General features: G+C 58.5%; 1 protein-coding gene across 2 annotated transcripts; it reads right to left on the reverse strand.

Annotated features, from left to right (window-relative positions):
- Positions 1-1,380: 1,380 nt before the first annotated feature.
- TNKS1BP1 (tankyrase 1 binding protein 1) lies at positions 1,381-25,279 on the reverse strand. Of its 2 annotated transcripts, none has more exons than XM_072969964.1 (12): positions 25,157-25,279; positions 22,085-22,192; positions 20,358-21,012; positions 18,785-18,854; positions 13,507-14,880; positions 9,456-11,578; positions 4,111-4,465; positions 3,753-3,903; positions 3,515-3,642; positions 2,624-2,781; positions 2,322-2,394; positions 1,381-1,811 (listed from the first exon to the last, which is right to left on the reverse strand). In XM_072969964.1, exons 2-11 carry the CDS (start codon positions 22,176-22,178, stop codon positions 2,334-2,336), a joined length of 5,169 nt encoding a protein of 1,722 aa, XP_072826065.1. In that variant the 5' UTR covers positions 22,179-22,192; positions 25,157-25,279; the 3' UTR covers positions 1,381-1,811; positions 2,322-2,333. The 2 variants fall into 2 exon arrangements, with proteins under 2 accessions (XP_072826065.1, XP_072826066.1); XM_072969965.1 differs by lacking the exon at positions 25,157-25,279 and adding an exon at positions 22,519-22,667.
- Between the last annotated feature and the right edge of the window lie 629 nt (positions 25,280-25,908).

The following is a 25,908-nucleotide window of genomic DNA, read 5'->3' on the forward strand; positions in this document are numbered from 1 at the left end:
TCTGCCTTGTCCGGAAGCAGCCCCCCACCCCCACCCCGTCTCCTCTCCCTCCCAGGAGAGCCCGGGCTCCGTTTTCCCCACTAATGAGTCTTGAGTGTTTGGCTTGGGCTCCTGCCAGTCCTTCTCCTACGGAGAAGGGAGGAGGGGTGGGAGAGAAAGAACGGGACAAAGCTCGTGCCAGCTAGGCTTGCTGACCCCCAGGAGGGCTGGCACCAGGGCTGCACGGCGCAGCCCCGCCCAGGGGCACAGTCGGGCACCCACCTGAGGCCCCCGTCTTTCCCCTCCACTTGAAGGAGCTTCCCAAACTGCGGGCCCCTGGCACACCTGCTGGACTGGAACCCCGGGGTGGACCTAGGGACGGGCACTTTTAACAAGCACCCCAAGGGGCTGTGATGCACAGGGAACATTAACAACCACTGCTTGAAGTCAATGATGGGAAATCTGGGCTCATTCGTGAAACTGTGTACATGTGCATTTTCCTAAAGAGTCCACAGCTTTGGTCAAATTCTCCAATTAGGTCAACAGCCCCCATACTCTTTTTTTTAAAAAAAACCCAAAAGGCTAAGATGCTCTGGTGAATGCGATGCTTTCTAATTCATCTGTAACCCTGGCCTGCTACAATTCAAGTGACTCTGTTCAGGCACCATCAAGGCAAGTCCACAGGAGCCTCTCCTTTTCCCAAGCCTCAGGGGAAGACGATGCCAGCCCTGAAAGAGACAAGTCTGAGGCGCCCAGGATGTCAGAGAGTGAGGCTGAGGGTCAGCAGGATGCCAGTGGTCAGGGGCTGAGGTGGGAAAGGCCAGCGCCCCGGGGGCATTCTAGAATGCTTGGGTTCAAAGGACCCTTAGGGATCACAGAAACCAAGCCTCTGATGAAAAGGTTGAATTTTTACCAATACTGGTCCTCTTCCTCTGGCCACACATCTGAACTACATTTCCCAGTCTCCCCTGCAGTTAGTTATTAGCAAGGAGCATGAGCTGGGTCCTGGCCAGTAGACTACAGGCCTCCCCCAGGGCCCTACCCCTCTCTCCAGGGGATGCTGCAGACCCCAGGACCCCTGCAGATGACTGAGCCACAACAGCGAAGGAACCTGGGTTCTGAACGACAGTAAGGTGCAGAGCGTCCCCACCACTAACCAACCCCATGGAGCAATGAATGGAACGTAAATCTTTGCGTGATAAGCTATGGAGATTTGGGGGTCGTCTGTGTCAGCAGTCAGCCTCTTATAACCAATACACCCTCCTCAGGGACCCTGAGCCCAGGCTATGCAAGGGCAGTGACACATTTGCTATCAGAGCAAGTTCCCAGTAGGCCAGGGCTGGAGCCAGCACTTCCCCAGGGGGACGCAGCGCCATGATCTCACACCACAACCTGGGCAGCACCAATTCCCAAAAAACTTTATTGTTTCAAGTGGCAAAATGTCATCGGCCTCTGTGGGGCACCTGGCAGGGCGGAGGGAGACCTGGGGTGGGGCTGGGCTCCGCCAGTTACAAAAAAATCAAAGGCTTTTATAAAAAACGCTATAAACTGGTATCAAAAGAAAACCCAAGGGAGGCTGGAGGAGGAAGCAGAGAGGGAGGCGGGAAGAGAGTGAGGGAGGGACCAAACCTTCGACCACTAAAGACTGGTTGGGAGGGGAGGTGTGGGGAGAGTCGGGAAGGTGATACAAAGTGCATAACTGTGCCTCCCCAGACGCCCCTCAGAGGTGGAGGAGCAGAGGCTGCAGCCTGGGGCATGGTGGGGCTCAGCCGCCTCCTGGCCGGGGACCCCACAGGGACGGGCACTGCCTGAGACTGCCAGACAGGAAGGACCTGCAACGGGAGGGAAGAGAAGAGGTCGGGAGGAGACTCAGGGGTCGAGGAGTTGCTTCAGTGCCCTCCACCCCCATCCAGCCTTGCTCCCCTAGTGGAGCCAGTGTGACAAAGGGTGTGCTGGGGACCTTGAGCCTCATGAGTGCCCCCAGGGGTCCCAGAACCAGAAGGGGGAGCAGACCACACTCAGGCGAGCCACAGAGCATGGGGGACCATCCTTGAGCCCAGGAAGGAAGGCAGGGGATGGATGCCCTCCTCCTCCTCCTCCTCGTCCTTCCCAAGCCAGAGCACACCCTGCTCTGTGGGCAAAAGCTAGAGGAAGCCAGGGGACCCAGCAAGGCTCTGGAGGTGGGCTTCACCTGCCTGCTTCCAGCCTCGCAGAGAAGAGGGATGGAGAGCTGAGGGCTAGACGTGGGTCTGGGGCCTCCTGAGTCCTCCAGGACAGGCCAGACTCAGCCCTGAGCCCGCTCCCAACCCCACAGCGGCCCGAGCGCAGGCTCCTGCCCTCACCTCTGCAACTCCTCAGACCTTCTTCTTCTTTAGCTTCAGGGCTTGCAGCCAGTTGGGCGAGGATCCTTCTGACCTAGAAGGCAGAGGGCAAAGGTCATAAGGGAATGGTAGGGACAGAAACACCCCTCCCACCAGGAGAGGTCACCTGGGGCTTGGAGACCAGAACTCTGAAATCAAATGAAGAGTTGATTTGGGGCGTGTCAACCACCTCGAAGCCTCAGTTTTCCTCTTCTGAAAAGCAGGGTTTCCTTTTAAGGCTAACACAGGGAGGCCAGTTAATGTCCAATAATTAGGCGACCTACCCTGAGGATTTCTCTGGCTTGGGAGGTACCGCCAGGGGCTTTCCCAGCCCTGGGACCTTGCAGGACTTGGAGCGATGGATTGTGGACTCCTTCTGGCTCGACTTGCTCTCTGTCGGTTCCCCCTCATCAGCCGAGCGGTTCCGGGAGCGCAGCTTGGCCTAAGAGACAAGCCCAGGTGTAGACAGATGTTGGAGGGAGGCAGGCAGGAGGCTCCACAGGAGGCCAGGCCTTCTCCCCAGGGTATGCCGTCTGGGGAATCAGGCTCAGACCCCTCAATGGTCCTCTCACCCCTGTGGCTGGGAAGTCACTTAGAGATGAGCTTCCCCCAAGAGCTGAGCCACACCCTGCACACAGCAGTCCCTCAGAAGATGCTGCTGAATTGAATCCAGACTAACCAGGCTGAAAAAATGCCAGTGGGGACTTCCCACCCCTGTGCCTCCACTCATTCTGTTCCCTCTGCCTGGAATGCCTCCCTACCACCCCATCGTCCACAGCCAACTCCTACACACGCCTCAAAGCCATGATCAAATGCTTACATGAGGCCTTCCCCAATCTCCCCTCCCATCCCCAGCACCCTACTGCTACGAAATAACATCTCTCTCAATCTCTGAGCGGGCCTGCCTCTTAGCTGGACCTCCCAGTGACACCTGAAGTTCTCCCTTCACCAGAGCTAATGATGGCACGGCCCACGTCCCCACTACCCTGTGAGGTTCTGGGACGTAAACATGCCTTGTTTCTCCTTCCATCCCACTTAACGCCCAGCACAGGGAGAACAGAATGAGACAACGAACAGGAAGAAGGGGGTTGGGGGACAAGTAGACGGATGGAGAGAAGACAGGCTGGACATGTGGTGGTTACTGGCCAGATGTTTGCCGCGTGCTCAGACGGTACCTTCAGGGCTGAAGGGCTCAGGCCAGGAAAGAGGTTGACTTTCAGCCCCTTGGTCATCCGTGTCCGGCGGTTCTGAGGCTCCTCCACCACCTCCTCATCTGAGGATGGCACTCGCGAAGCCCGTGGTTCTGCGAGGGCCCGGAGAGGGGCTCAGCACGGGCAGCAACCGCAGACCCCCCGCTCCTGCACCGCCCCCAGACGTCGACCGAGACGTCATCACACGATACCCTGGTCCTACCCGTAGAGTCCCGGAACAGCCTTGCATCTGACTCTGCCGCCTCCGACAGGCCCAGCGTCCCCCCGGGCCGAATGGCCGGGGCCCGGTGCCCACGCTTGCGTCCCAGGTTGGCTCGGCTCCGATACATGGCACTGTCAAGGATCTCAGTGTCCTGCTCAAGACAATGGCAACACTGCTGCCATCACCATCGTGGTCCTGCCCCATCCCACGGGAGCCCCCGACAGCCACGGGCCATGAGCTTCCTGCTTTCTGCCTCCCGGACTGAGACCACTCGGGGTCCACGCAGAGGAGGGAGGACCCAGGGATGAGGCTCTGGCTCCACCACCCACATACCCCCAACAACAGTGCACCCACTGACCTCAATGAAGGAGAAATCCTGACTGAGGGAGCTGGCGGGAGCGGGGCGTGGGGGCGGCGTCGGGCCCTGCACGCTCTGCCCGGCCCCGGCCTGGCCCCAGGTGCCGTCCACCTCTTCTGTCCGGCTGGCTTCACCGTCAGGCTGGGGCCTCCAGGAGGACGGAGGGTCCCTGCCAGGCTCCGGGGTCTGCCCTTGGTCAGCACCTGCTGCGGCCCCTTCCTCCTCCAACAGGCCCCTGGGGCCTGGGGCTGCAGACTCCGGGCGGGCCGCTGTCTTGGAGCTGCTGGCGGCCAGCATCTGGTCCAGCAGGCCCTGGGAGCCGGGGGGCGGGGAGCGGGCCGGGCACCCGCCGGGGCTGCAAAGGAGACAGACCCCAGGACAAGGTCACGGGAGGCTGTGTCCCCCTCCTCCGAAGCCCCCTGCACAGGGCACTTTCCCCAGCCTCTCCCCTCCCTGCTCCCGGATCTCTGCGTGCTTTTCCCAGACTCCTTCAGGAAGGACTCAGTCAGGGGCTCACACAGCCCTGCACAGAAGGCCCGACCTGGGCCAGCCTGGCGGGTTCAAATCCCAGGGCACCACTTACTGAGACCTTGGATGAGGCCTCCCACCCTTGAAAGCCTCGGGGTCTTCTAATTTTACAGACACATCGGGGGAGTGAAACGAGACTCTAAAGCACGGAGCACAGTGCCCGGCACACAGTACGTGCTCCTAAGTAACAGCTGTTCTCACCGCTGCCGTCACTGCCGTCACCGCTGTCCGCCCGCCCCTCCAGGGGCACCTGCCTGGGCAGTCACACTTCTCGGGATGAGTCAGGTACTGGCCCATCTGCCCATCCAGCCCCTTCAGCCCCCACCCTCCACGTCGCCCCCGGTGCCCCAGTCTCACAGAAGACCCGCCCTTGCAGAAGGCTGTGTATCTGGACAAGCTGCTCCTGCCCAGGGAGCTCCCGCTCCACTCACTCTCCCTGCAGCTCAAGGCCTCCCCTGGAGCTGGCCAGCTCCCCATCCCCGGCCACCGCCCTCCCCTGCCCTGCAAGCCCTGGGCCCTACCTGTGCCTCAGAGTCTGCGGCTCTCTGTCCCCACTGCCCATCTGTGAGCAACTTGAAGGCAAGAACGGGGGCCCCTGTTACCCTGGTGCCCCCAGCACTTGGCCCCAGGCGTGGCCAGGAGCAGGACTGAGCACCCTAGCACGTGGCCCCAGGCGTGGCCAGGAACAGGACTGAGCAAATGCTTGCTGAGGGAATGAGAAGCTGGGTCACTTGCACCTCAACGCAGCATCTGCGTCTTCTGCCCGCTGCTCCCTCAAAACACAACATGAACGCACCAGGCACACCACACCCTCACTGGCTCACAGACCTCACACCAGGAGCTTGTGTGGTCCAGCTGCCCCCTGAAATACACAGACACCTGCACATACACACAGCACATCCCATGCAGCGAAGTGCATTGTTCCTCTGTTACTCCCGTGACATGCGCCTCGTGCCCACCCCCACCACAAGCACAGCAGAGTCACACCCAACACAGACACACACACACACACACCCCGTGCACACCAGGCGTGGGAAAGGCAGGCAGGGCAGCTCCCGGAAGCCAGGCCACAAGTTCCCAGGATTGGAGGGGAAGAGAGTTAGGCAGGTGACTCAGTACCAGGCCGGAAGAGGGGGAGGGCAGGAGAGAGTGTGTGTCAGTCTGTCCTTCCACAAGCTGCTGACAGATGGAAATTAAAGCGGTCTAGGGAGGGAGGGAGGGAAGGAGGGAGGAGGCGGAGGCAGCAGCAGCAGTACAGCGGAATCAGGAGCAGCCCTGGATGGGGGCCAGAGCCAGCTCACCCCGCTGCCTAAAATCAGGGAGGCTAGGGAGGGAGGGGGCAGCACCCCACCCACCCAGCCTGAGAGGCCCTGCCCAAAGCCTCTCCCAGGGGTGAGGCAGAGAGGAGGTCGAGGGCAGGCCCCGAGGGCTAAGGGGATGTGAAACAGCGGATGGGTGGATGGAAAGATCCACTTCCAGAGCGAGACCTGGCCCTGCGCCCCGTGGGCAGAGGGCAGTGGGGGAGCTCTGTGGGCTCTGGGGGTGGCTGTGGGGCGGGGGAGAGAAGCACTGGGGAGGCAGTGTACACCCTCCCTGCGACCTATCTAAACTTCTCACCCACCCTCTGCCCATCTCAGAACACCCAGAAAACCTAACCTGAGCCTGCCCCTGGCAGGGAAGCAGGTCAGGAACCTGCCCCAAGCACTGCCCACCCCAATACGGGTATGGGCTGCATCCCATGCCTGGGGCCTCAGCAAAGTTACTTAGCCACTCTGAGTCTCAGTTTCTTCATCTGTAAAATGGGGACAACATAAGTACCTGTACTTTGCTGGGTTTGTTGGCAGAAATATGCGCCCAGCACATAGGCAGCCCTTCATAAAATTTTAGGATAATCATCATTGCCCTCAACACAGGATCCTGACCTGAGAACTTGTCTCATCTTATACCATCTCCATGCCCAACCCAACTGGACTCTGAGGACTCTGAGGGCCAGGACTCTATCCACTCCCAACCAGTCCCACTGCCACTCCAGGTGCAAACATGCAGACCGGCAGGTGGTAGATCCACAAAAAATCAGTTTCCTGGGGTTCAATGTTCCAAGACCCAACGAGAGAAGGCAAGACTGAAGCCGGAATGATGTGTCTCAAGGGGCAGCAGCTGACCTTGACACTAGAGAGCCAGAAAGAGGGCCCAGGGAGATGACCACAGGACTGGGGCCCGAGGGAACAGGAAGGGCCCACATTCACAAGTTGTGGGGCCTTGAGAAAGTCATGCTGCCTCTCTCAGCCTCAGTTTCCCCACCCATGGAATGAGGGAGCTGGCCTCAGGAGCCCAGAGGGTCCTCTCAGATTCCGTGAACATCCCCCCCACCCCAAAAATGACTGAGAGGAAATCCTCTTTCTGCATCACTAGGGCCCAGAGGCAGGGGTAGGAGATGACCAGGAGGCCAGAGAGAGGAGAGGGCAGTGCACCAGCTCTCAGGGGATCCAGGAGCCCCACTCCCTCCAGGACAAGGCACCTAGACACAGATGAGGGGCTGAGTTCTCCCCACACTGCTCTTGTCACAGCCGTATGGACAGTGGTCCTGCCAATAACCACCAGCAGGGGACAGGACAATCACCAAAATGTCTCCCAGGGCCTCACTTTTTGGACAGCTCACATCCATCCACACTTGCAAAACAGATATAAATGCTAGTGGTAAGCATTTGGTCAGTGATTACCAGGTGCTGGGCAATTTCTATCACTTCCTGTATGTGCACTTCTAGCCCAAGAACCCCAGGAGTCTCGGGAGTCCATTACTCCCATTTACAGATGAAAACTAAGAGGGCTGAGCAGAGGAGGAACCTGCCCAAGGGCACAGAGGTGGCGTGCAGAATCAGTACCCAAACCTAGCAGGTGGGCCCTCAGCCAGCCAGCTGAGCTGTCCTCAAGGACTTCTCGTTACCAAGGGAACCTCCAAAATTTCCTCTAAAGAGCAACTTTCCAGAGGGTAGAATTTCCCTAAGTCAGATGCTCAGAACACTAGCCCCTTGGGTATTAGTTAAATAAGCTTGAGAAACATAGGTTAGAGAAAGGGAAACAGGTTTCCTGACTCCTGTGTTTTCACGTGATAATACCCATACTCCCCAAGTCTCCTGTAGGCCCACAGAGTATACAGCATTTTCCACATGCATAACACGGCCAGAAAAACCCAAGTGTCTTAAAGGTGTGATGGAGACCAAAGCTCAGACAGCTGAGTGCTGAGGACTGCAGCCTTCTCCCAATACCCTCCCCTTCCCCAACCCAGTCCCCCCGCTGGCCTCTCCCTCCATCCCAAACAAGGGGAGATACTCTCACTTTCCCCCTCTCAAGGGCCACCCCAGTCTTCAGGGAAAGGCGGAGGGCTGCAGTTCCCGTTGCTTGGCAGTCTAAGAGTCTTGAATGCATTTAAGACACAGACGTCGGGAAGAGGCACTGCTGACTCTGTGACCTTAAGCGGGTCACACCACCCCTCGACCTGCAAACTGGAGATGACAAAATTCCCTTTCCTGCTTCTCAGGGCAGGTGTGAAGGTCAACGAGAGGAGGTGCGCAGCTGAGCCCTGGCGACCATGGAGTTCCAACAGCCCCGGGAAGTGGAATCCGAAGAAGCAACCACAGGGAGCCCCCCACCAGGAAAGCTGCAGCTCAGAGAGGGTCAAACTGAGCCGGAATCCAGAAGCCTCTGGACTCCTAGTCCATGGCACTCATTCCCTTCCCTGCTGTCTCCCCTCAGCACCTGAGCCCCAAAAATGGTCCCCTGGCCCCAGGCTCTGCCTACCCTCCACTCTCCCTCCTCCTCAACTCCAAATGCCTCTCTCGACCCCTCCAAAGCCCCACCAATTCCCTCGAGGCCCTTCTTGGTCCCTCCTGTCCCCTCCCACTACCATCAGCCCCTTCCACTTATAACACAGCTCCCACCCAACACCCCCTACCACCTTCTTCCCCACATGGCCAGTGAGAAGCTCCAGGGTTGAACAAGGTCAAACTTGCCATTCAGTCGAGAGAATCAAGCCAAATCTCAATGGATGGAAATGTTAGCAAAATAGATGCAATGCCTTTTTAGCACCCTTCCCAGGTGCGAAATCACCCCACTTCGATTTAGAGCAGAAAAATCTCAGAGACAGATTGTGGTTGCCTTATAAAACTACCAGTTTGTTTTTATGGAAAGTTATTTTGCAGCAATTCTGTGCAGGAAGGTCAAGGTCATGGGGCCAGGAGCCAGGTCCTAATGCCCTTAGATTGTTAAAGTGATGCTTTTCTGGACCTTAAGATAGGACAGGCAAGAAGCACTGAGCTCCAGCTCTCCGTGAGAAACAAGTGAGGGCCACTGCCCACTCCACCCTGACCTGGAGAGCTCAGGCCAGGAAGAGGCGGAGTCCTCCTTCCCAGGCCTAGGAAAACATCCATGTTCTCTGGCCTCCAAGCACCTGTGGCTTTAGGAATGCGAGGCTTGGGGAACAGCCATGAGAATGGAACCCACTAGAAACCGTCCAAAGACAGGACCTATGCCACCTCCTCCAGCAGAGTCACAACACAAAACCACCACAGGAGCCTAAAGCATAGGTTGCAAAAGTCACACCTCCACCATCACATTCATCATTCAAAATAGGAACTCACCTGTATGGGAGTCATAGTTCAATCAGAAAAAAAAAAAAGGAAAAAATCCAGTCCAAACCATCTCAAGTGTCCAAACACCAGAAGGCCCTGGAGGAAAGCAGTTTCTATCTGCCTTAGAAAGGCTGCAAGTTCCAGACAGCAAGGACGCCATTCCTCCTGCACTGGATGGTGCTTCCTTACCTGGCTCCGAAGTCAGGGGCTTCTTCTGTCTCCATTTCGGGCTCTTCAGGGCAGGTCTCCAAGGAAAGCAAGGAGTTGTCTCTGCTCTGGGTCTCTGGCCCACTTGTCTCACCAACTCCCAGCTCCCTGGCCTCTGAGGGGTCTCTGACCTCCAGGCCCGGGGACAAGATGCCGTTGATCCTCAGGCCTGGGTCTGGGCACTGGCTGACCTCTCCCACCCCACGCTCCCTGGCTTCACTCAGGACCCCCGAGAGCTCCACATTCCGGAGCCCTCGGTCCTGGGTCCAGTCCATCTGCCCCACTCCACATTCCCGCAGCCCCCGAGAACCCTCAGACTCTAAGTCACAGGGCACCTCCAAATTCCTCAGGCCCAGATTGTCGTCCCAGTCCACCTGGCCCGCCCCGAGCTCCCTGTTTCTCAGCCCCGGGTCAGGTGTCCAGTCTGCCTGACCCACCCCACGCTCCCTTGATTTCAGGAACTCTCCTGCCTCCAGGCCCGACCAGTCGGTCTGCCCCACGCCACTCTCTCTGGCCTGGCTGTGGCCTCCTACCTCTGCCACTCCAGCCAAGTCTCTGCCCCTCACCCCAACCTCAGAAGTCCAGTCCTTCTCCCCAGCTCCAATCCCCCGGGGATCCTCGGACCCTCCAGTCTCCAAACGGCCAGGCAGCTCCACATCTCTCAAGCCCAGCTCGTCCGCCCAGCTCCTCTGTCCCACGGCATCCTCCCTGGCTTCACTTGAGCCCCCAGAAACCACACAGCTGGACACTTCCAAGTTCCTCAGGCCCAGCTGGTCAGCCCAGTCCATGGTCCCGGCCCGGGTCTCCTTAGGAGGCACAAAGTGGCTACCTCCCGTCTTGCCAGAAGGGCTCAGGCCAGCACCGCTCACTCTGTCGTCACCAATAATGCCAAAATGACGGCTCTTCTCAGCAGCCTCGGCACAGAAGTCGCTGCTCCAGTCCCGCTGCCCTGGGCTGAAGGCTGCCTCTGGGTTGGGGACAACACCGAGGCTGAAGTCTCCGGCCCAGCCTCGCTGGCCCACGTCCCGGTCCTCCTGGTCAGCATCACCTGGGCTCCCGCCCCCTGCCTGCTGTCTTCCCTGCAGCCCTCCAGCCTCCTGGTGGGCATCACCACCTTGCCAGCTGCTCTGGTCTCTCTGTCCCAGTGCCCCATCCTGCAACTGGGGGCTTCTGGGGCTGAATAAGCCCCCAGACTCAGTCTTTTCAGGCCAGCTTGCATCTCTGCTGGCTTCACCCAGGCTGTCTCCACCACTCGGGACCTTCTTCTCAAACTCTTGGTCCTGCTGTTGGGCTTCCTCAGGGCTGAACCCGGCGCTCAGGGCTCTCATCCCAAACCCTCTGTCCTGGGAGCCGAGGGCCATGGAGCTGCCACTGCTGCTGTAGTCCCTCATCCAGGCACTTTTCCCGAAATCCTGGTCCGGCTGCTCTGTGCCCCGGCTGCTGTAGGTGCTCAGTGAAGAATCACTCTTCCCAAACTCCTGGTCCTGCTCGCCTGCATCCTGGCTGCTGTACCTCCCCAGCTGGTCCTTCTTCCCCAAGTCCTGGCTCTGCTCATTGGTATCCCGGCTGGCATAAGCACCCAGAGAATCCCTCTTCCCAAATTCCCAGTCCTGAAGGCTTGCATCCCGACTGCTGTAAGTACCCAGAGAATCTCTCTTCCCAAATTCCTGGTCCTGGAGTTCGGCATCCCGGCTGGAGTAGGTGCCCTGGGAATCCCTCTTTCTGAACTCCCAGTCCTGAATATCCACCTCCGGGCTCTGTGGAGTGCCGAGCTGGGCTGGCTTTCCAATCAGCCAGTCCTGGGCCGTGAGCACCCCTGGGGCAGAATCTTCACTCCCATCTTGGCTGCCGACCTCCACCTCCTCCTGGCTGATGCCACACCGGCTGGCCCACTCCCTGGAGCTCCCCTCCCCAGCTCCTTGCCCACACTTGCTGGTCCAGTCCTTTTCTCCAAGGCCCCGGTCCCCTCTAGGGCTCACACCCCCAAGGCCATAGTCCTGACAGGTGTCTTGGGACCAGCTGGAAGGACTAAAACTGCTGGAATGTGAGTCGGCTGTGATCCCAAATTCACTCTGCAGGTCTTTTTGGGCCCAGCCAAGGAGTCCCTAGGAATCAGAAAAAAGAGAGGGACAAAGAAACAATGCTTGGAGTCAATCAGGATGGGAATCAATCCAGAATGAGAGTAAGTACTGCCTCATGCCCAAGAGCCTCACTTTGGCTACGGAAAGCTTGGATTTGGATCCCAGCTGTGTGATCTTGGGCAAAACACTGAACCACTCTGGGCCTCAGGGTCCTCAGCCTTAAATGGGAATAACGCCTACTACATGGGGTCGTACAGGAGGGTTAAACAAAGTCATTTAAACCAAGTACTCAGTATAGCGTCTGGCATGCCATGGACACTCAATCGATGACCCCATGGTCATGTTTACAGCCCTCCTCGGGCAACACCTGGCTCACTGCCAGGAGAAAGGCTGTCTGGAGAGTGGTCTTCACACGGATGTGGGAGTACACTTCCAGTCAGGAGAGATGGGGACTCAGAGCCCCTCCACAACCTCCTTTCCAAGGCAAAGTTCCAACACCACCCCAGCTCTTCGAGCCCCAGAGCTCCCAGCCCCTTCCTCCCTAAGGAAAGCAGCCCTCTGCCTAGGCTTCCCCAGCAAGACCTCTCTTTCAGTCCTCACGGGGAGGCAGAAGGGACAGCCTCCTCCGGAACAGGGGAAAGACCCAGCCAGGGCTCCCGGCACCCCACCCTGTACTCCCTGACTCACTCCTGCGGGTGGGGGAGCCCTGGGCTCAGGGCTGCGGAGCCGGCCAGCCTCATCCCGCAGCGCCGCGTTGGCCAGCAGCCTCTCCAGGACAGACATACTGGGCTCCCTGTCCCCAGGCTGGGCCATGGCTCCTGCCCCCTGCTCGCCCCAGGCTTTTGGGTGCGGCAGGAGCCAGGACGGGACTGCGCTGCTCCCCTCGCCCGGACCTGTCCGACGGCTCTGGCTCTGGCTCTGGCTCCCGCTCGCCCTGGCCCCGCTCCCTCCAGAGCAGCTGCGGCTCAGGCGGCCCCGCCCAGAAGCCAGTTGAGTCACCCAAATCCCGGGACAGACACACCTACTGCAGGAGCCAGCTTGGTCTTAACTCCTTCCTGCTCCTCCCCCTCCACCCTCTCCTCCCCCAGAGGCCCCTGGCTCCTCCTTTCTTCCAGTCCCACCCCTACCAGCCGAGGCTGGGCTGGAAAAAATACATTTCAAAAGCCACCTGGACCCCAGCCCTGAGATTCCAAGGTAGCCTGGTAGGAGAAGGGGCACTGGCCCCGGGAACTGGCGCTCCGGCCCCGGCCGAGGCACCAACTTGCTGGGTAACCTTGCACAAGGCTCTGCCTCCTCTGGGCCACGGCTGCCTGTCTACAAAGGCAAGTCTGAGCACAACAGTAACAGTAGTCATAAAAGCCAGCGCTCACCAAGCACCGTGATGAGCCAGGCACTATTCTTAGTACTTGACAGGTACTGAGCCCATTTAGTCCTCGCCATCACACTACAAGGTAGAGTGCATCATGGTTCTCCCCATTTTACAGATGCAGAAACTGAGGCACGGGCAGAAAAGTCACTTGTTCAAGGTCACACATGGGCAAACAGACAGCAGGGCCAGGAGACAAGCCCAGGCAGTCTGGTTCCAGAGCCCACACTCTACCTGGCTGTGCTGACGCCCTTCGTGACACCATTCGGAATAATGGACTGAACACTCAGTATGTGCCGAGCGCTGCAGCCAGCACTGTTATTAAGAAAGGACTCTGAAGTAAAGGTTAGGGTACGTTCCCACTCAGCTGAGGGATGCTGGACTCAGGTATGAACTGACACTTAACCCTAAGCACCACCCCACACCCTCTGCTCTGCCAGATGGTACAGCTCTAAGGGGCACATCCATAGGTGCGTTGCTCACGGATGGATCCCCAGCTGGCAACACATAAAATCCATGCTGAAAGAAGGAAGCCCTCCGAAGCCCTGGCTTCCATCCAAAGCCCCACCCCGTGTCCCATCCTCACCTCGGAACAGGCACTTGGAGTCTGTGCGTCCTTCAGCTCAGACACAGGTCCCCGCCTTGCACCTCCAGCACTGGGTGGTGGTGAAGCCAGGAGGTCATCCAGCCAACGGGAACTGCTCTCAGGGTCTGCAGGCTCAGGGGATGCCCTACAGGGGTCTAGAACCTCTGTCCTGGGTTGGGTGGTCTCAGCCTGGGCCAGGGTCACAGCCTCCTCCTTGGCAGGCAGTGCCTGCCCAGGGTCAGGGGTGTCAGCAAAGAGGACACAGGGCTGGTCAGGGGGCGCTGGCTGCTGCTGCCCCAGGACAGGTTCCAGGATGGGGAGGGCAGCCTCCCTGGTGGCTGGAGAGAGTGGGGATTCCTGTCCAACCAGGGGCTCTCGCTCCTCGTATCTCTCCTCTGCCTGCAGCAAGGCTGGTCCAGGCGGGTCCCCTGTTGTTGGCAGGGGCTCCGGGGGAACATCTGGGGACTCAGGACGACTCTCCCCATCGCCCTTTTGGGTTGGGGAGATGCCCGGATCATCCGCCTGCACACAGGAACCAGGCCTTCCTGGCCCCTCCGGAGCAGATGGGGCCTCTTGCCCCTGCTGGGATGCCCCTTCCTCCCTGCTGGACACAGCCCAGTCACCAGCCTCCTCAGCTTCCACGGCCTCAGTGGCTTCAGTGATGGGGGAGGGGGGCGGGGAGTCCAGCCGCCACACCCCTAGACCCGAGGGCCGCGTGGGGAAGGTCCATTCAAAAGACTGTGACAAGCTCCAGTTGGACTCTGTCCCACTCCCAAAGGGACGATCCAGCGCTGACTGGCCCCCCTGGGTTTGGGGCAGGGCAGCCAGCGAGCCCCCCAGCTTCTCCTGGTCTTGGCCGGGTGGCCGGAGCACACCTTCAGAAAACCTGCGCTGAGCCAGGCTGGTGGGACGGAGGTCCTCATCCCCCGTGGCTGCCACCTCGCCAGATGGAAACGTCCGAGCGAGGTCCAGAAACTCACTCCCCTCCGTCAGGGGCTGGGGCAAAGCGGCTGGGGGCTGCTCTGGGCTGTGGTGCCCTGAGACCTCCTGGAGGGGGATGCTGCCAGGTCTGGAGGCCTCTGAGGCTCCCACAGCAGGGAGCCCTGGACTAGGGGGGTGGCAGGAGCCCTCGTCAGGTGGGGTCACGGCTGGGGATGCCTGGGTCGGAGTCTCGGGGAGGCAGGGAGAAGCCCCGGAATTTGCAGGACTCTGGGCTTCTGGAAGCTGCGAGTGATGGGGGGAGCTCTCATCAGGTAAGCAAAAATGGGGAGACCCCGGGGCCGGGCCTGAGGCTTCTGCGGGGAGGCCTGGGCTGGTGGGGCCTCCATTCTCCAAGGTGTGGCCTGGGCTTGAGGGGACCCAGGGCTTGGAAACCTGCAAAAAAAGGTCAAGAGTCATCACTCATCACTCAGCTGAGAGGGGGAGACCCCTGCTGACCTCAGGTCAGTTGCTGCCTCACGCTCACTCCAGATAGGAAACTTGGGCTCAGAGGGAAGCCTTCAGGACAGCTGCAAGGGGACCCGAAATGATGTAGGGCTCACAGACCCCTCCCTTTGGCCCTCTCCCCACAAAATGCACATAGCCTTATTCACACAGAATCACTCAGGCGGCTTCAGGTGGTTCAAACCCTTCCACCCACCCACAGCCACCCCAAAGCTCATCTAAGGATATCTGAAGGGTCCATGGTTCATGGGTCAAGAACACTGGCTCTATAAAGGGAAAACTGGGGCTCTGGCTGTCTGGGTGTGTGGAGAGTCTGCCTCAGAGCAGGATTCCAGGCCCAGGGAGGCTCCAGACTAGCTCCAGGGAGCAGTTCTGGGGCAGGCATGGACTCTCCACCGTGCCAGGTGCATCCACAGGTCCCAACACCACCCAAGGAGGCAGGCAGCCTTAGCATTCAGGCGAAAGGCACTGGAGGATGACATGAAAGCACCTGGCCTGGAACCACCCCCTCCCCCAGCACCACCTCTTATAAGCTGTGCGCCCTCCTGGATGGGGGCCACTCTCAGCTTCCCCATCTGTACCCCGGGCTGCAGTGTCCCTCTCACACACGTAGGTGAGGATTAAATAAGATGTGCACACGGCCTCTCAGGATAGGGCTGATAGGAAAAACGGGTGCTATGGGACCCTGGGGACACGAAGCACCTGGCACTCCTTCACCCCTCCACTCTGCCTGTCCCAGACAGTGAAGTGAGTCACACTCTGTCTGACCTTTGCTCTCCCAGAGGTCACGATTCCCCTGCCGCCCTCTCCAATGAGGCTGTTTCTCCCACATCATCACCTACGGGATCTGGGCAGCAGGAAGCGTCCTGCTTGCTTCTCAAGGCTGACTTCCATTCGCTCCTCCCTCCCTCCTCTCTGCAAAACTCTGCTTTTAAAGCTCACGCCCTTAAACTACCCCCCGGAGCCCCTCCTCTCTGGACCCCTCATTCCCTCAAAAGTGGGGCTCCCTGCGACCCTCCCCAGTGCTACTCGTTACAATTCGTGGTCATTCCCACAGCCACACAGTCAACCTGTCATCCTGGACGATGTCTCTGTGACCCACCTCTCGCAGGGTCACACCCTAGACTCTGTCCTTACCTGGAAATGCCACCCATCCGTAATCTCACTCAAGTGTCCCGCTGGCCCACTCCCACCCCCATCCATCCAGCTCCCTCTTTCCATGCCCCCACCTCCCTTAAACTTCAACCCCTCCTTCCCTCCCATGGTCCCCCAGTCCCCTCCCACCCTCACTGCTCTCTCTGCCACCACTGAAGTCACTTTTTCACACAGCTCCCTCAACTCCCTCCCTCATCCTGTCATTTAATCTGTTTAAACAGAGTGCTCCTCCAGCCTAACGCTGCTCCTGGGCAGCTGCACGTGGCCAGAGAAAAGCACGTAACCAGGATGGCTGGTCCCATCCTAGCCCCACCACCCGGGCCCTCAGTGGGGCCCCAGAGAGGCCAGCAATGCTGCTACAGCCCCCTCCTTCCTACACACACGCCCAGCCTCCCGGGGAATGCTGCCCATCTCGGCTCCTCAAACGTCCACACCTCCTCCCGCCTTCCCTCAGCTGAAGGCCTGGCCCTCCTCCGCGAGAACGCAGAGCACGCCCATGCCCTGTGCCCATGCCCTGCGCCTACAGCCCCTCCGCCTGCATGGGCGCGCTAGCCCTCTGCTCCCGGTCACGAATGCAAGCTGTCCTTGCTCAGAGCTCAGGCCAGCCGCTCCTCTCTCTGTCCTGCATCACTGATTTTTCCTTCTCTACTGGATCATTTCCATCAGCACACAAACCGCTCTCATTTCCTCTGTCTTAAAACATACACACACGCACACACATACACACACACGCACGCACACACACAATGCTGTCAACTCCGCCTCTCTCTCCCTCCCTCGACCATTCATTTTCTTAAGCACGTGCTCCACGTTCAGGACCCATCACCACAGCTCCTCTCACCTATTCTCTGCTGAACCCCCTCCCCCCAGACAGGCTTCTTTTTTCACTTTGCCACCTCACTCGTCTGGTCAAGGTCACCCATGACCTCCTGCAGTTAAATCCTGTCCTGGAGGCTCACCTTCCCTGCCCGGTCAGCAGTGTCTGACCACTGACCCGCCCCCCGCCAGCCCTCCTCAGGTCCTGGAAGCTGGCTTCGTTTGGCCTCTAGGACTCCCTCCTCACCAAATTTCCGCCTACCTCACCGCTGCTCTTTCCTGCCTTTTCCTGGCTCCCCAGATCTGCCTCGGTCCTCTTCCCTCCCACACCTCGCCCACTCCCTTGGTGATCTCAGCCGGTCTTAACTACCATCTGTACACTGACAAGTCCCTGGAACTCCAGACTCAAGTATCCAGCTACCCACGTTTCCACTCGGATGTCTACATGGCATCTCCAACTCAACAAATCCAGAAGCCAACTCCTCTGATCTCCCCCAAACCTGCTTCGCCCTCAGATGTAAGTCCCCTTCTCAGGAAAGGGTAACCTTCTGATTGTTCAGGGCAGAAGCCCTGGGGTCATCCTTGATTCTGTACCCTCTCTCTCCTCACGTCAGTCTGTCTGCAGATCCTGTCCACTTCCCCTTCAAATTCTAACCAGCACCCACCACTGCTCACCATCTGCACCACGGGCTACCTCCAGGGCCCATCCACCACCAGCATCTCTCACCTGGGTTGTTCCAACCCCCCCCAACTGGTCCCTGCTGCTGCTCCTGGCTCCCCGCAACCAAGAGGGCAGGACAACTCTTTACAACTCAACCAGCAGATGTCACCCCTGTCCTCCAATCCCTCAACGGCTTCTGTTCCTCACACAAGTCAAGGTCAAGGTCCTCGATGGCACCAGCCTGTCACCTCTCTGTCCCCACTACCACCCAACACCCAACTCACTACAATCCAGACATCCTTGCTGGGAAGTTACCAAGAACTTCGTACTTGCAGTTTCCTCGGCCAAGAATGCTGTTCCCCAAACATCCACACAGCTCACTCCCTCACCTTCTTCGCTGCACGGTCTTCCCCAACTAGCCTCATCCCAGGACCTCCCCAGGTGTCCCCAGTGTGCGTCTGATGCCCTGCACATCTGCTGGTTCACAGGGATGCCTGTGTTTGCATTTGCCTCCCTGCATCAGGTGAGCTCCCTGGGAGCAGGGGCGGTGTGTGCTACGTTCTCTGCTGCTTCCCCTGGCACCCGGATCAGGGTGGCTGCTCAGCAGGTATTTTGGGATGGACAAGTGAAGAGTCAGGGCTCCACCATGGGGCAGACAGGATAGCCTCTGGCTAGCCAGGGCTCTGTGAGCAAGAAGGGCCATTCTCAACATCATTTACTCAGGAAAGCAGGCCGACCGTCCTCCCAGCACTCTGCGAGGAGGGGATGGAACAGGAAGCCCCCAGGGAGGGGCTTTTCCTCTCCTCTGAACCCTGAGAAGCCAGCCCAGCCAGGGAGAGCCCTGGAGTCAGACCCTTCAGACCCTGCCCCAGCCCACTGGGAGCCCTGGGTCCTCATCTCCCGAGTGGGACCAACACGGCCTACTAGCTAGGGCAGTCGCCATTCCTGGACGTGCCCAGCACACAGTAGGTAATCAGTGGTCGTTGTCATGGTCACAGTAAGCAGCCTCAGGGCTTGAACCACAGGTAACCAGGTGGCCTGGGAGTTGAGGAATCTGAGTCCCAGGGGCCAGCCCTTGGGCGAGTCTCCTCCACGTCCTCCATTTTCCCATCTGAACTACCAGGAGGTGGAACAGATGACCTCAAATGACCCTTCCACCTCTAAAATACCACGGTTCTGACTCGTAACTGGAGAATAACTCACGTCAGGAGGTGGCTCAGAGCTGGCTGGCTGAGCCAGGTCCCCGTTGAAGGCCAGGTCAGAAGAGGAGTTCCTGTGAGCGAGAAGGGGAGAAAGACGGGAGATGCAGGCACAGAATGGAGACTCCTGTTACAGGATGGATGCGGGGAGAGCTGATCAAGGGTCTGCCCAAGTGCCGTCAATAGTGTTAACCATCCCCCCTCCCCATAGGCATTTACTACTGAGCCCTGCCCGGGACCACGGGGGACAGAGACACAGTCCATAGAGAAAAGTGCCCGGGAGACGGTGCCTGTTCCCCACCTGCACGTCAAGGGTTAAGTTCCCCCAGCGCCTTGGAGAAAAGCATCCAACTTGCCCAGACCCCTCCATGGTTCCCTAAAAGATAAGTCCTCCTTCCCTGAGCCGGGAAGGGGTTAACGTTCTCCTGCAGCGGGGAGAGAGCAGCTGGTCCCACAGCCCTGCCAATACTTCTTGAGGAATGGCAGGGGGAGGGAGAGGGGAAGAGAGAAGAGTGACTTTCCAAGGTTGAAGTTGTTCCTCTTAAGTTTAGCTTGGAGGGAGGGAGGGGAGGAACCCAGCCTAGGGAGGGGAGGAACCCAGCCTGGACAGGGTGTGACCTCCTGGGAGCCTAGGACACAAAGTGTTTAGGAGGCCCTGCCTTCCAGGCACTCAGGTGAGAGAGGAGCCAGGCTGGACAGGGAAGCACAGGTAAGGCTGGGGCGGTAGCTCTGCCCTATCCTTCACAGCAGCAGGAGGGGGTGGGGGCCTAGGAGCCCAGCAGAGCTGCCAAGCATAAGGGTACCAACTGTGCCTCAAGCTGACTCTCCCTGCCCTGAGGATGGCCTCCCATGCAGCTGAGACCCCCTCCACCCAATGCCCAAGGGACACCTCCTGGTCAGCCTTCCTTTATACTGGCACCAACTCCAGAGAAGTATGTTACACGGGACAGTCTCCTACCTCGCTGTCCTGGCATCAAGGTGTGTTCACATCTTATCTCTCCCATCAGGCTCCTCCTCACAGCCAGACTACATCCTACTCAACTGACACACGCACAGGTGCACGCACACACACACACTCCCCAACACCTGGCACCCTGCTCCACCCAGAGGACAAGCTAGCACTTAAAAGCACACGCTGGAATCAAACAGACCTGAATTCAAACCCCAGATCTGTCCCTCACTTGCTAAGGGAACATGGGAAGTCATTTTGAGCCTCGGTTTCCCCATCTCTAAAATGGGTCTAACATTCTCGTCCCTAAACAGCATGGCTACGGATTAAGTGAGGCAAAGTTCTGCTCTCAGCATTAAAAAAAAAAGAAAACTAAGAATAAACTTCTCTACTGTACATGTGAGCTCTACTACAAGCAGGCATCAACTCTATAAAGAGGATTATCATTGCAAAAAGAGCGTAGGAATGATAACACCGTCTGCTCTGCTCAGGAAATGTTCTGTGACTTAGACCAGGGTTGGCCGGCGCTCACAGCACCACTAACCTAAAAGTGCAGATCACAATCCCAGATGGGGCCACCCACTTTGTCCTCAGGCTGCAACAAAACGTACAGTTTTCCACCTCTCACCTCTCCTCGGGGGTCTTGCTGGGCTCCTCCGGGGTCTTGCTGGGCTCCTCCGGGCACTCGGTAGAAGACTTGGCTGGCCCCTCCTGGGACCATCCCCTGGAGAGGGTCCCACCATCCTCATCCCTGGGACCTGTGGCCACACCATAGGTCCTGGGGCCATATCTTGAGCTGCCATCATGGTTAAAAGTAAGGCGGGAGCCCCAGAGGCGGTCAGGGCTGGCCGGGACCTCCTTCCTCGGCTGTTCCATCTTGGCCAGAATCTCTTCCACCGTGGTGGCTGCAAAGCGCTCCGAGGCTGGACGGAAGGGGGCAGGTGCCTTCCGCACGCCCGCCGGGGCGGCGCATCGGGCTGGAGGCGTCAAGGGGGGCGTCTCTTCCTTCCCAGGCTCCTCTTTCCCAATCTCCCGGGTAGCTTCTCCTCCAGCAGAGGCCTCAGTCCTAGGCCTTGGTGCAAAGGGAAGGGGACGCTTGCTGCCACCATAGGGCTGGGGTCCCGCCAGCATGTTCATCTTCCGGGCAGAAGGCAGCTCCGCCAGAGGACCCCGGGGGGGCCGAGGCCCAACAGGCACCAGCAGGCTGGGCTTGGCAGGCAGAGCTGGCTTGGCAGGCAGGGCCCGGGGTTTGGGTTTGACAGGAGGTTTGGCCCGAGCATCACCTACCAAAAGGGTGGGTTAGGGGCTGTCAGAAGAACCAGGAAGCAGAACTCCGTCTCCCACCCTACAAACTCAGAATAATTGCACCCTTCTACGTATGAGTCAACTGTCACCTCTTCCATGAAGCCTTCCTTGATTTTCCATACACATCCCAGAAACATCTTTTCCCATTTCCAAATTGCCAAAATGTTCAGTCAATCTCCCTTATAAGCTAAAGCTATTTAGGGGTCCAGTTGGCACCTATTTCTCCCTTTGCCCACTCTGCACCTAGTACACGTTCTTATCAAATGAATGAATAGCAAACAAGCCAATAAATGAATGCCTTCTGCCCACATCAAGCAGTCCACACAGCATCTCCCCACTCTAGTCATCCCCTCTTCTTACATGACACTGTACTGTACTACTATCCATAGCAGTAAGTCCTATCCAGCTCAGTTTCCCCTCTGCCTCCCTGCTGCCCCCCCCACCCCCGCCAAGTGCACTCCCTAACCAGGATATCCCCACTGTCATCCAATGTGTGATCAGGAATGCAAATTTACTATTGACCTAAGCCAAACAGAAGTAAATCTGCTACAGGAAAAAAAAAAAAAACACCCAAGACCAGAAACTACCTTCTATATAAGGCATTCCAATGCCAAATAAAAGACCTTGGAATTACTCATGGCCACAGCCCTTCTAATAGGATCCTTTATCACCCACTCATTGGGCTCAGCGCAAAAAAGAGGAGTCTAGACAAGGAGCCAGGAGGCCCAGGTTCAGACCCATAGGTGCACACCATTTCCCCACTAGGCCTCAGTTTCCTCCTCTGTCAAACACATGGTTTGAGCCACATTATCTCAAAGCTTCGTCTGTTTTCAACTGCTGGAGAGCAATGACCTCAAACAGCTCTGAAGGGTCTCAATGGGAGCTGAGAACCTTTCAGACTTACCCTGCACATCCCCAGTACTCTTCCTTCCCTCCCACCGCAACAGAATCATCGCAGGCCCAGCCCCTCCAAGGCAGAATGGGGGTTCAAGTCTCTGCCCCTCCCACCCTCCTCCCAGCCACCCCGCTCCACCTTGCACCCATAGGTACCTGGCTCAGAGCCAGCAGATACCAGCTCCTCCTCCATCTCCCGGGGCGGTGGGGAAGCCATGGCTGTGCCTTCCCTGAGAGCAGACACTTTCATCACATGCGGCAGACCTGCATGAAAATTGGGAAGCAGACGGGTGTGAGCTGGGTGGCTGAAGACCCAGGAAAAGAGAGAGAGAGAGTAGCAAAAGGGCTGGGCGTTGCCAGTCAGCTCAGCGAGGGAAGTCTCCTACTTCGAGCAGAGGCAGAGTGTGGGGCAGGAAGAGGGAACTTCAGAAGGGGGGTTGGGGGAGGTCAAGGGAGGTCCCCAGCAGCCACATCCTCCACTCTTCCCAGCTTACTCTCCAACTCCTGTCTCCTAACTCTAAAGTCCAAAAGCGTCAGGGAGCCACCCACTGCTCCCTCCTCTGGCCAGCTCTCCAGGGCACCCCACTTACCACCCTCAAGGCACCCCCTTGGGTCCAGCGGCCCCACTCGAGGTATCTACTCAGAAGCAGAGCAAGAGGGCTGCAAAGTCTGGAGTCTCTCCGTGAATCACCTCATGGGAGACGGGAAAAACCCGCTCCTCCCCAACCTGGGGCTCCGCCCCACTGCCTGCCTGCCTGCCTCCCCCTTCCTGCTCACCCTCCTTCTCTCCCTCCCTCCTGCAGCTGGGAGTGGTTCCCTCTCCCCCCTCTTCACCCTCCTCCTTCCACATCCCTGCCCTACTCCCGCCTCCCAGAGCTGTCTCATCCAAACACGGAAAAATAAGGAATAAAAAGTAAACATCTGGAATACATTTTTTTCTTTAATTTCTCAATCGCTTTGGCTTCAGCTTGGAATTTGATGAGGTAAAGTCAGGGCCTAGTCCTGTTGCCATAGCAATGGCCTCCCACTGGATTTCCAGAGCCTCGCCAAGAGGAAGGAGGAGCCGGCCCAGGCCTGGGCTGGGAGAATGGGACAGGGCTTGAGAACATCCGGGGGGTGGTGGCTTGGGGGAAAACTCCCTGGGGTTCCCGCTTCTTGCACAGTCAGGGTGGGACAGCCACAGCCTAAGAAAACGTGATATGTGGACATCATTCACCAGCCAAGGGTTGGCCAGAGGGGTTTGGGGGGCTGGCGGGTGCTGAAGAAATCTTAAACCAAGTGACAGCCGTTATTAGAAGACGGGTGCACCTCCTCCAAGTCTGTAGCAGGGGCTTCAGGTCCGCTACACCAGGATTCAAAGGCTGGGTGGGTCTACCACGTTCTAGCTCTGTGACTTCAGGCATGTTGCTTGCTTCTCTAGGCCTCAGTTTCTCTATGTGAAAAATGGCTTTACTGAGACTGTTAAGAGGCTTATATGAGACGATGCATGCAAATTGCTTAATACAATGCCCAGTGCATAGTAAGTGTCCAATAAATGTTGGTCACTATTAGTATGACTCCCTTCAGTGTCACCAATGAGCTAACATCCTTGGTCACCACCTCCTCCTCTTCCCAAACAGACTCCCAGCATTCCAAACCGTTCCTTCTCTCCCTGAGGGCCCCACTCATGTCACCTGTTCTTCAGACACTCCACCCCCTCCTCCATCCTGGCTCCTGAGGCACCATCCCACCATAAGGACCCCCTCCCCCCCAACCAGGTTGACGGAGCTCTGCCCCTCCTGTTTCAAAGGACGACGGATGTTCCCTATCACCTGGTATGCACACAGTCAGTGAGAACAACTCAACCATCTCCAACCTGCGATGGGCACTACCTTCCTCAAAGTCATCCACTCCAGCAGGTCTGGCAGGCCAGCAACACATCCTAAGAAAGGACCTCAGCTGCCCAGCCTTTGCAAACCACCTCCACCCGGCCGCCACCTCTCGTTTTTGACCCTGCACCAGCTTGTTTCAAAGGTAGAAGGGAATATGGAGAGGGTAGGGTGAAACCCAGAACCATCAATCCCTTGGTCAACCAACTACCACGCAGGACTGCTCACCGTGGGTGGGTGAGTAACGTGCAGAGCCAGCCCAAGTGTGCATGGAGGAGGGGCACATGACACAAAAAATTTTAAAAACACAAGATCCTTGTCCTTGAGCATTATTACAAGGGACATGGTGTGGGTGGTTAGAAATGGGGACCAATTAGTCCAGGACCAAAAAACCCCTTCACCTGGGGGCCTGATGGGCATCTCAGCAGTTTGAGGGGCTGCAGCAATGAAGTGGGGGCTCGCCTTTCCTAACTGAGGAGGGGCTCATAGCAGCTCTGAGGCCCTAGCTGGGAAACCCAGGTGACCAAGGCCAGAGCCAAAAGCTGTAGAATCACAGTGGCTCAGAGCACTCCTCACCCGCCAGGAGCGGACTAGCTAACCTCCCGCGAGCACAGGCCGCCAGAAGAGCAGGGGAGAGGCCGGGCAGCTCCATCCAGGGAGCAGAGGCCCAGAAAAGCATCGCCGCAGGCGGGGTCGCCCATATGGACCCTGGGCTCTCTGGCCGGATCTGGGACCAGAGAGGTCGGCGGGGACAGCCGGAAAACTGCTGGAGGGAGGGCCAACGGGAAGACAGAACAGCCCAAGGCGAGGGGCCGTCTGGAGGGGCCCAGTGGGGAGCTCTGGACACAGAGGGGACGGCAGCAGCCAGAGAGGAGGAGGAGATGAGGGTGGAGGAGGAGGAGGGGGCGGTGGCGGCAGAAGCGGAGGACTTGTGCGCGGGATGTGAAGCAGCCGGCGAACAGACGAGGGACTGGGGAAGGGGACTGGGTGGGGGCGGACTGGGGTGGCTGGGGGCGTGCCGATGCAGTCTGGGGAGGGGGCTAGCGCCGGCCCAGGGGAAAGGGAAGGCGGGGGTCCCTCCAGCAGCTCCGCCCGCCCCCGGCTCCGCCTCAAGCCCTCGCCCCCTCCCCCCTTTCTTCTGGCTCGGCCAGCACGAGCTCCAGACCGTGCACACGCACCAGCTCCCCTGTGTCTTCCGCCTCCCTTGCGTCCCCAGCCCCTGCAAACTTTCCTGGTGACCCCCGCCCACCTCAATCGAGGTCCCGGCTGGAAATCGCCCACTCCTTCCATGCCTCTCCCCCGCCCCCAACCCCGGACCCCGCCCCCTCCTTCGGACTCCTGCCCGCCCCCGCGCACTCACGCGCTCCCCCGGGATCCGGCTCCGCTCGGCTCGGGCTCGGCGCCGCGATGCCAGTCTCCGCCGCCACCGCCGCCGCTGCTGCCGCCGTCACCGCGGGACCAAGCCAGTGCGAGCCCCGGTGGGAGCCCCGCCCTAACCCCGCCCATGGCCACGCCCCCCAAGGCGCCTCATGAATATCCATAAGCCGGTGAAACCCAGGAGTGGACAGCCGGAGCTGAACTCTCCAGATCGTATGCAAATAGGCGCTGCCCAGGTACTCAATTATTCATGAGCCTTGCAGAAAAGGGGCCCGCCCCAAGATCAGACCCCGGCGAAACTGACGCAATCCAGCAGCTAAAGAGCGCTCGGGCAAAATGGCCACCGAGACGACTGCCTAGAGGAGACTGCCTTGGGACGGCCCAATCCTCAGGCCCAGCTGCCTGTACTGATTGCAGCACCATAGAGTCTCCGCCTGAAAGAAGGTAACCGTTGGCCGACCGGAGAGGCTTCCTGTGGAAAACACCTGAGAGCCGACGCAACGTGGCCAGTCCACGTGTATAAATCCAGGTTTGGAACCACCGCAGGAATGACTGGAAGCTCTGTTGTCCTGGCTAATCCTCATTTATCTCCTGGCATATTCCCAGATGTTTCTCCCAACCTAAAAATGCGGCATGCCCCTCTCCTCCCATAAAGAAAAGCTTCACACACACACCCCCACTCATCCTCCCCAATTCTCCGGACTCAGATTTCCATTTCCCCAGCTGCAGGGAAGC

Source organism: Vicugna pacos, chromosome 10 (assembly GCF_048564905.1).
Source record: "Vicugna pacos chromosome 10, VicPac4, whole genome shotgun sequence".
NCBI classification, from domain to species: Eukaryota; Metazoa; Chordata; class Mammalia; order Artiodactyla; family Camelidae; genus Vicugna; species Vicugna pacos.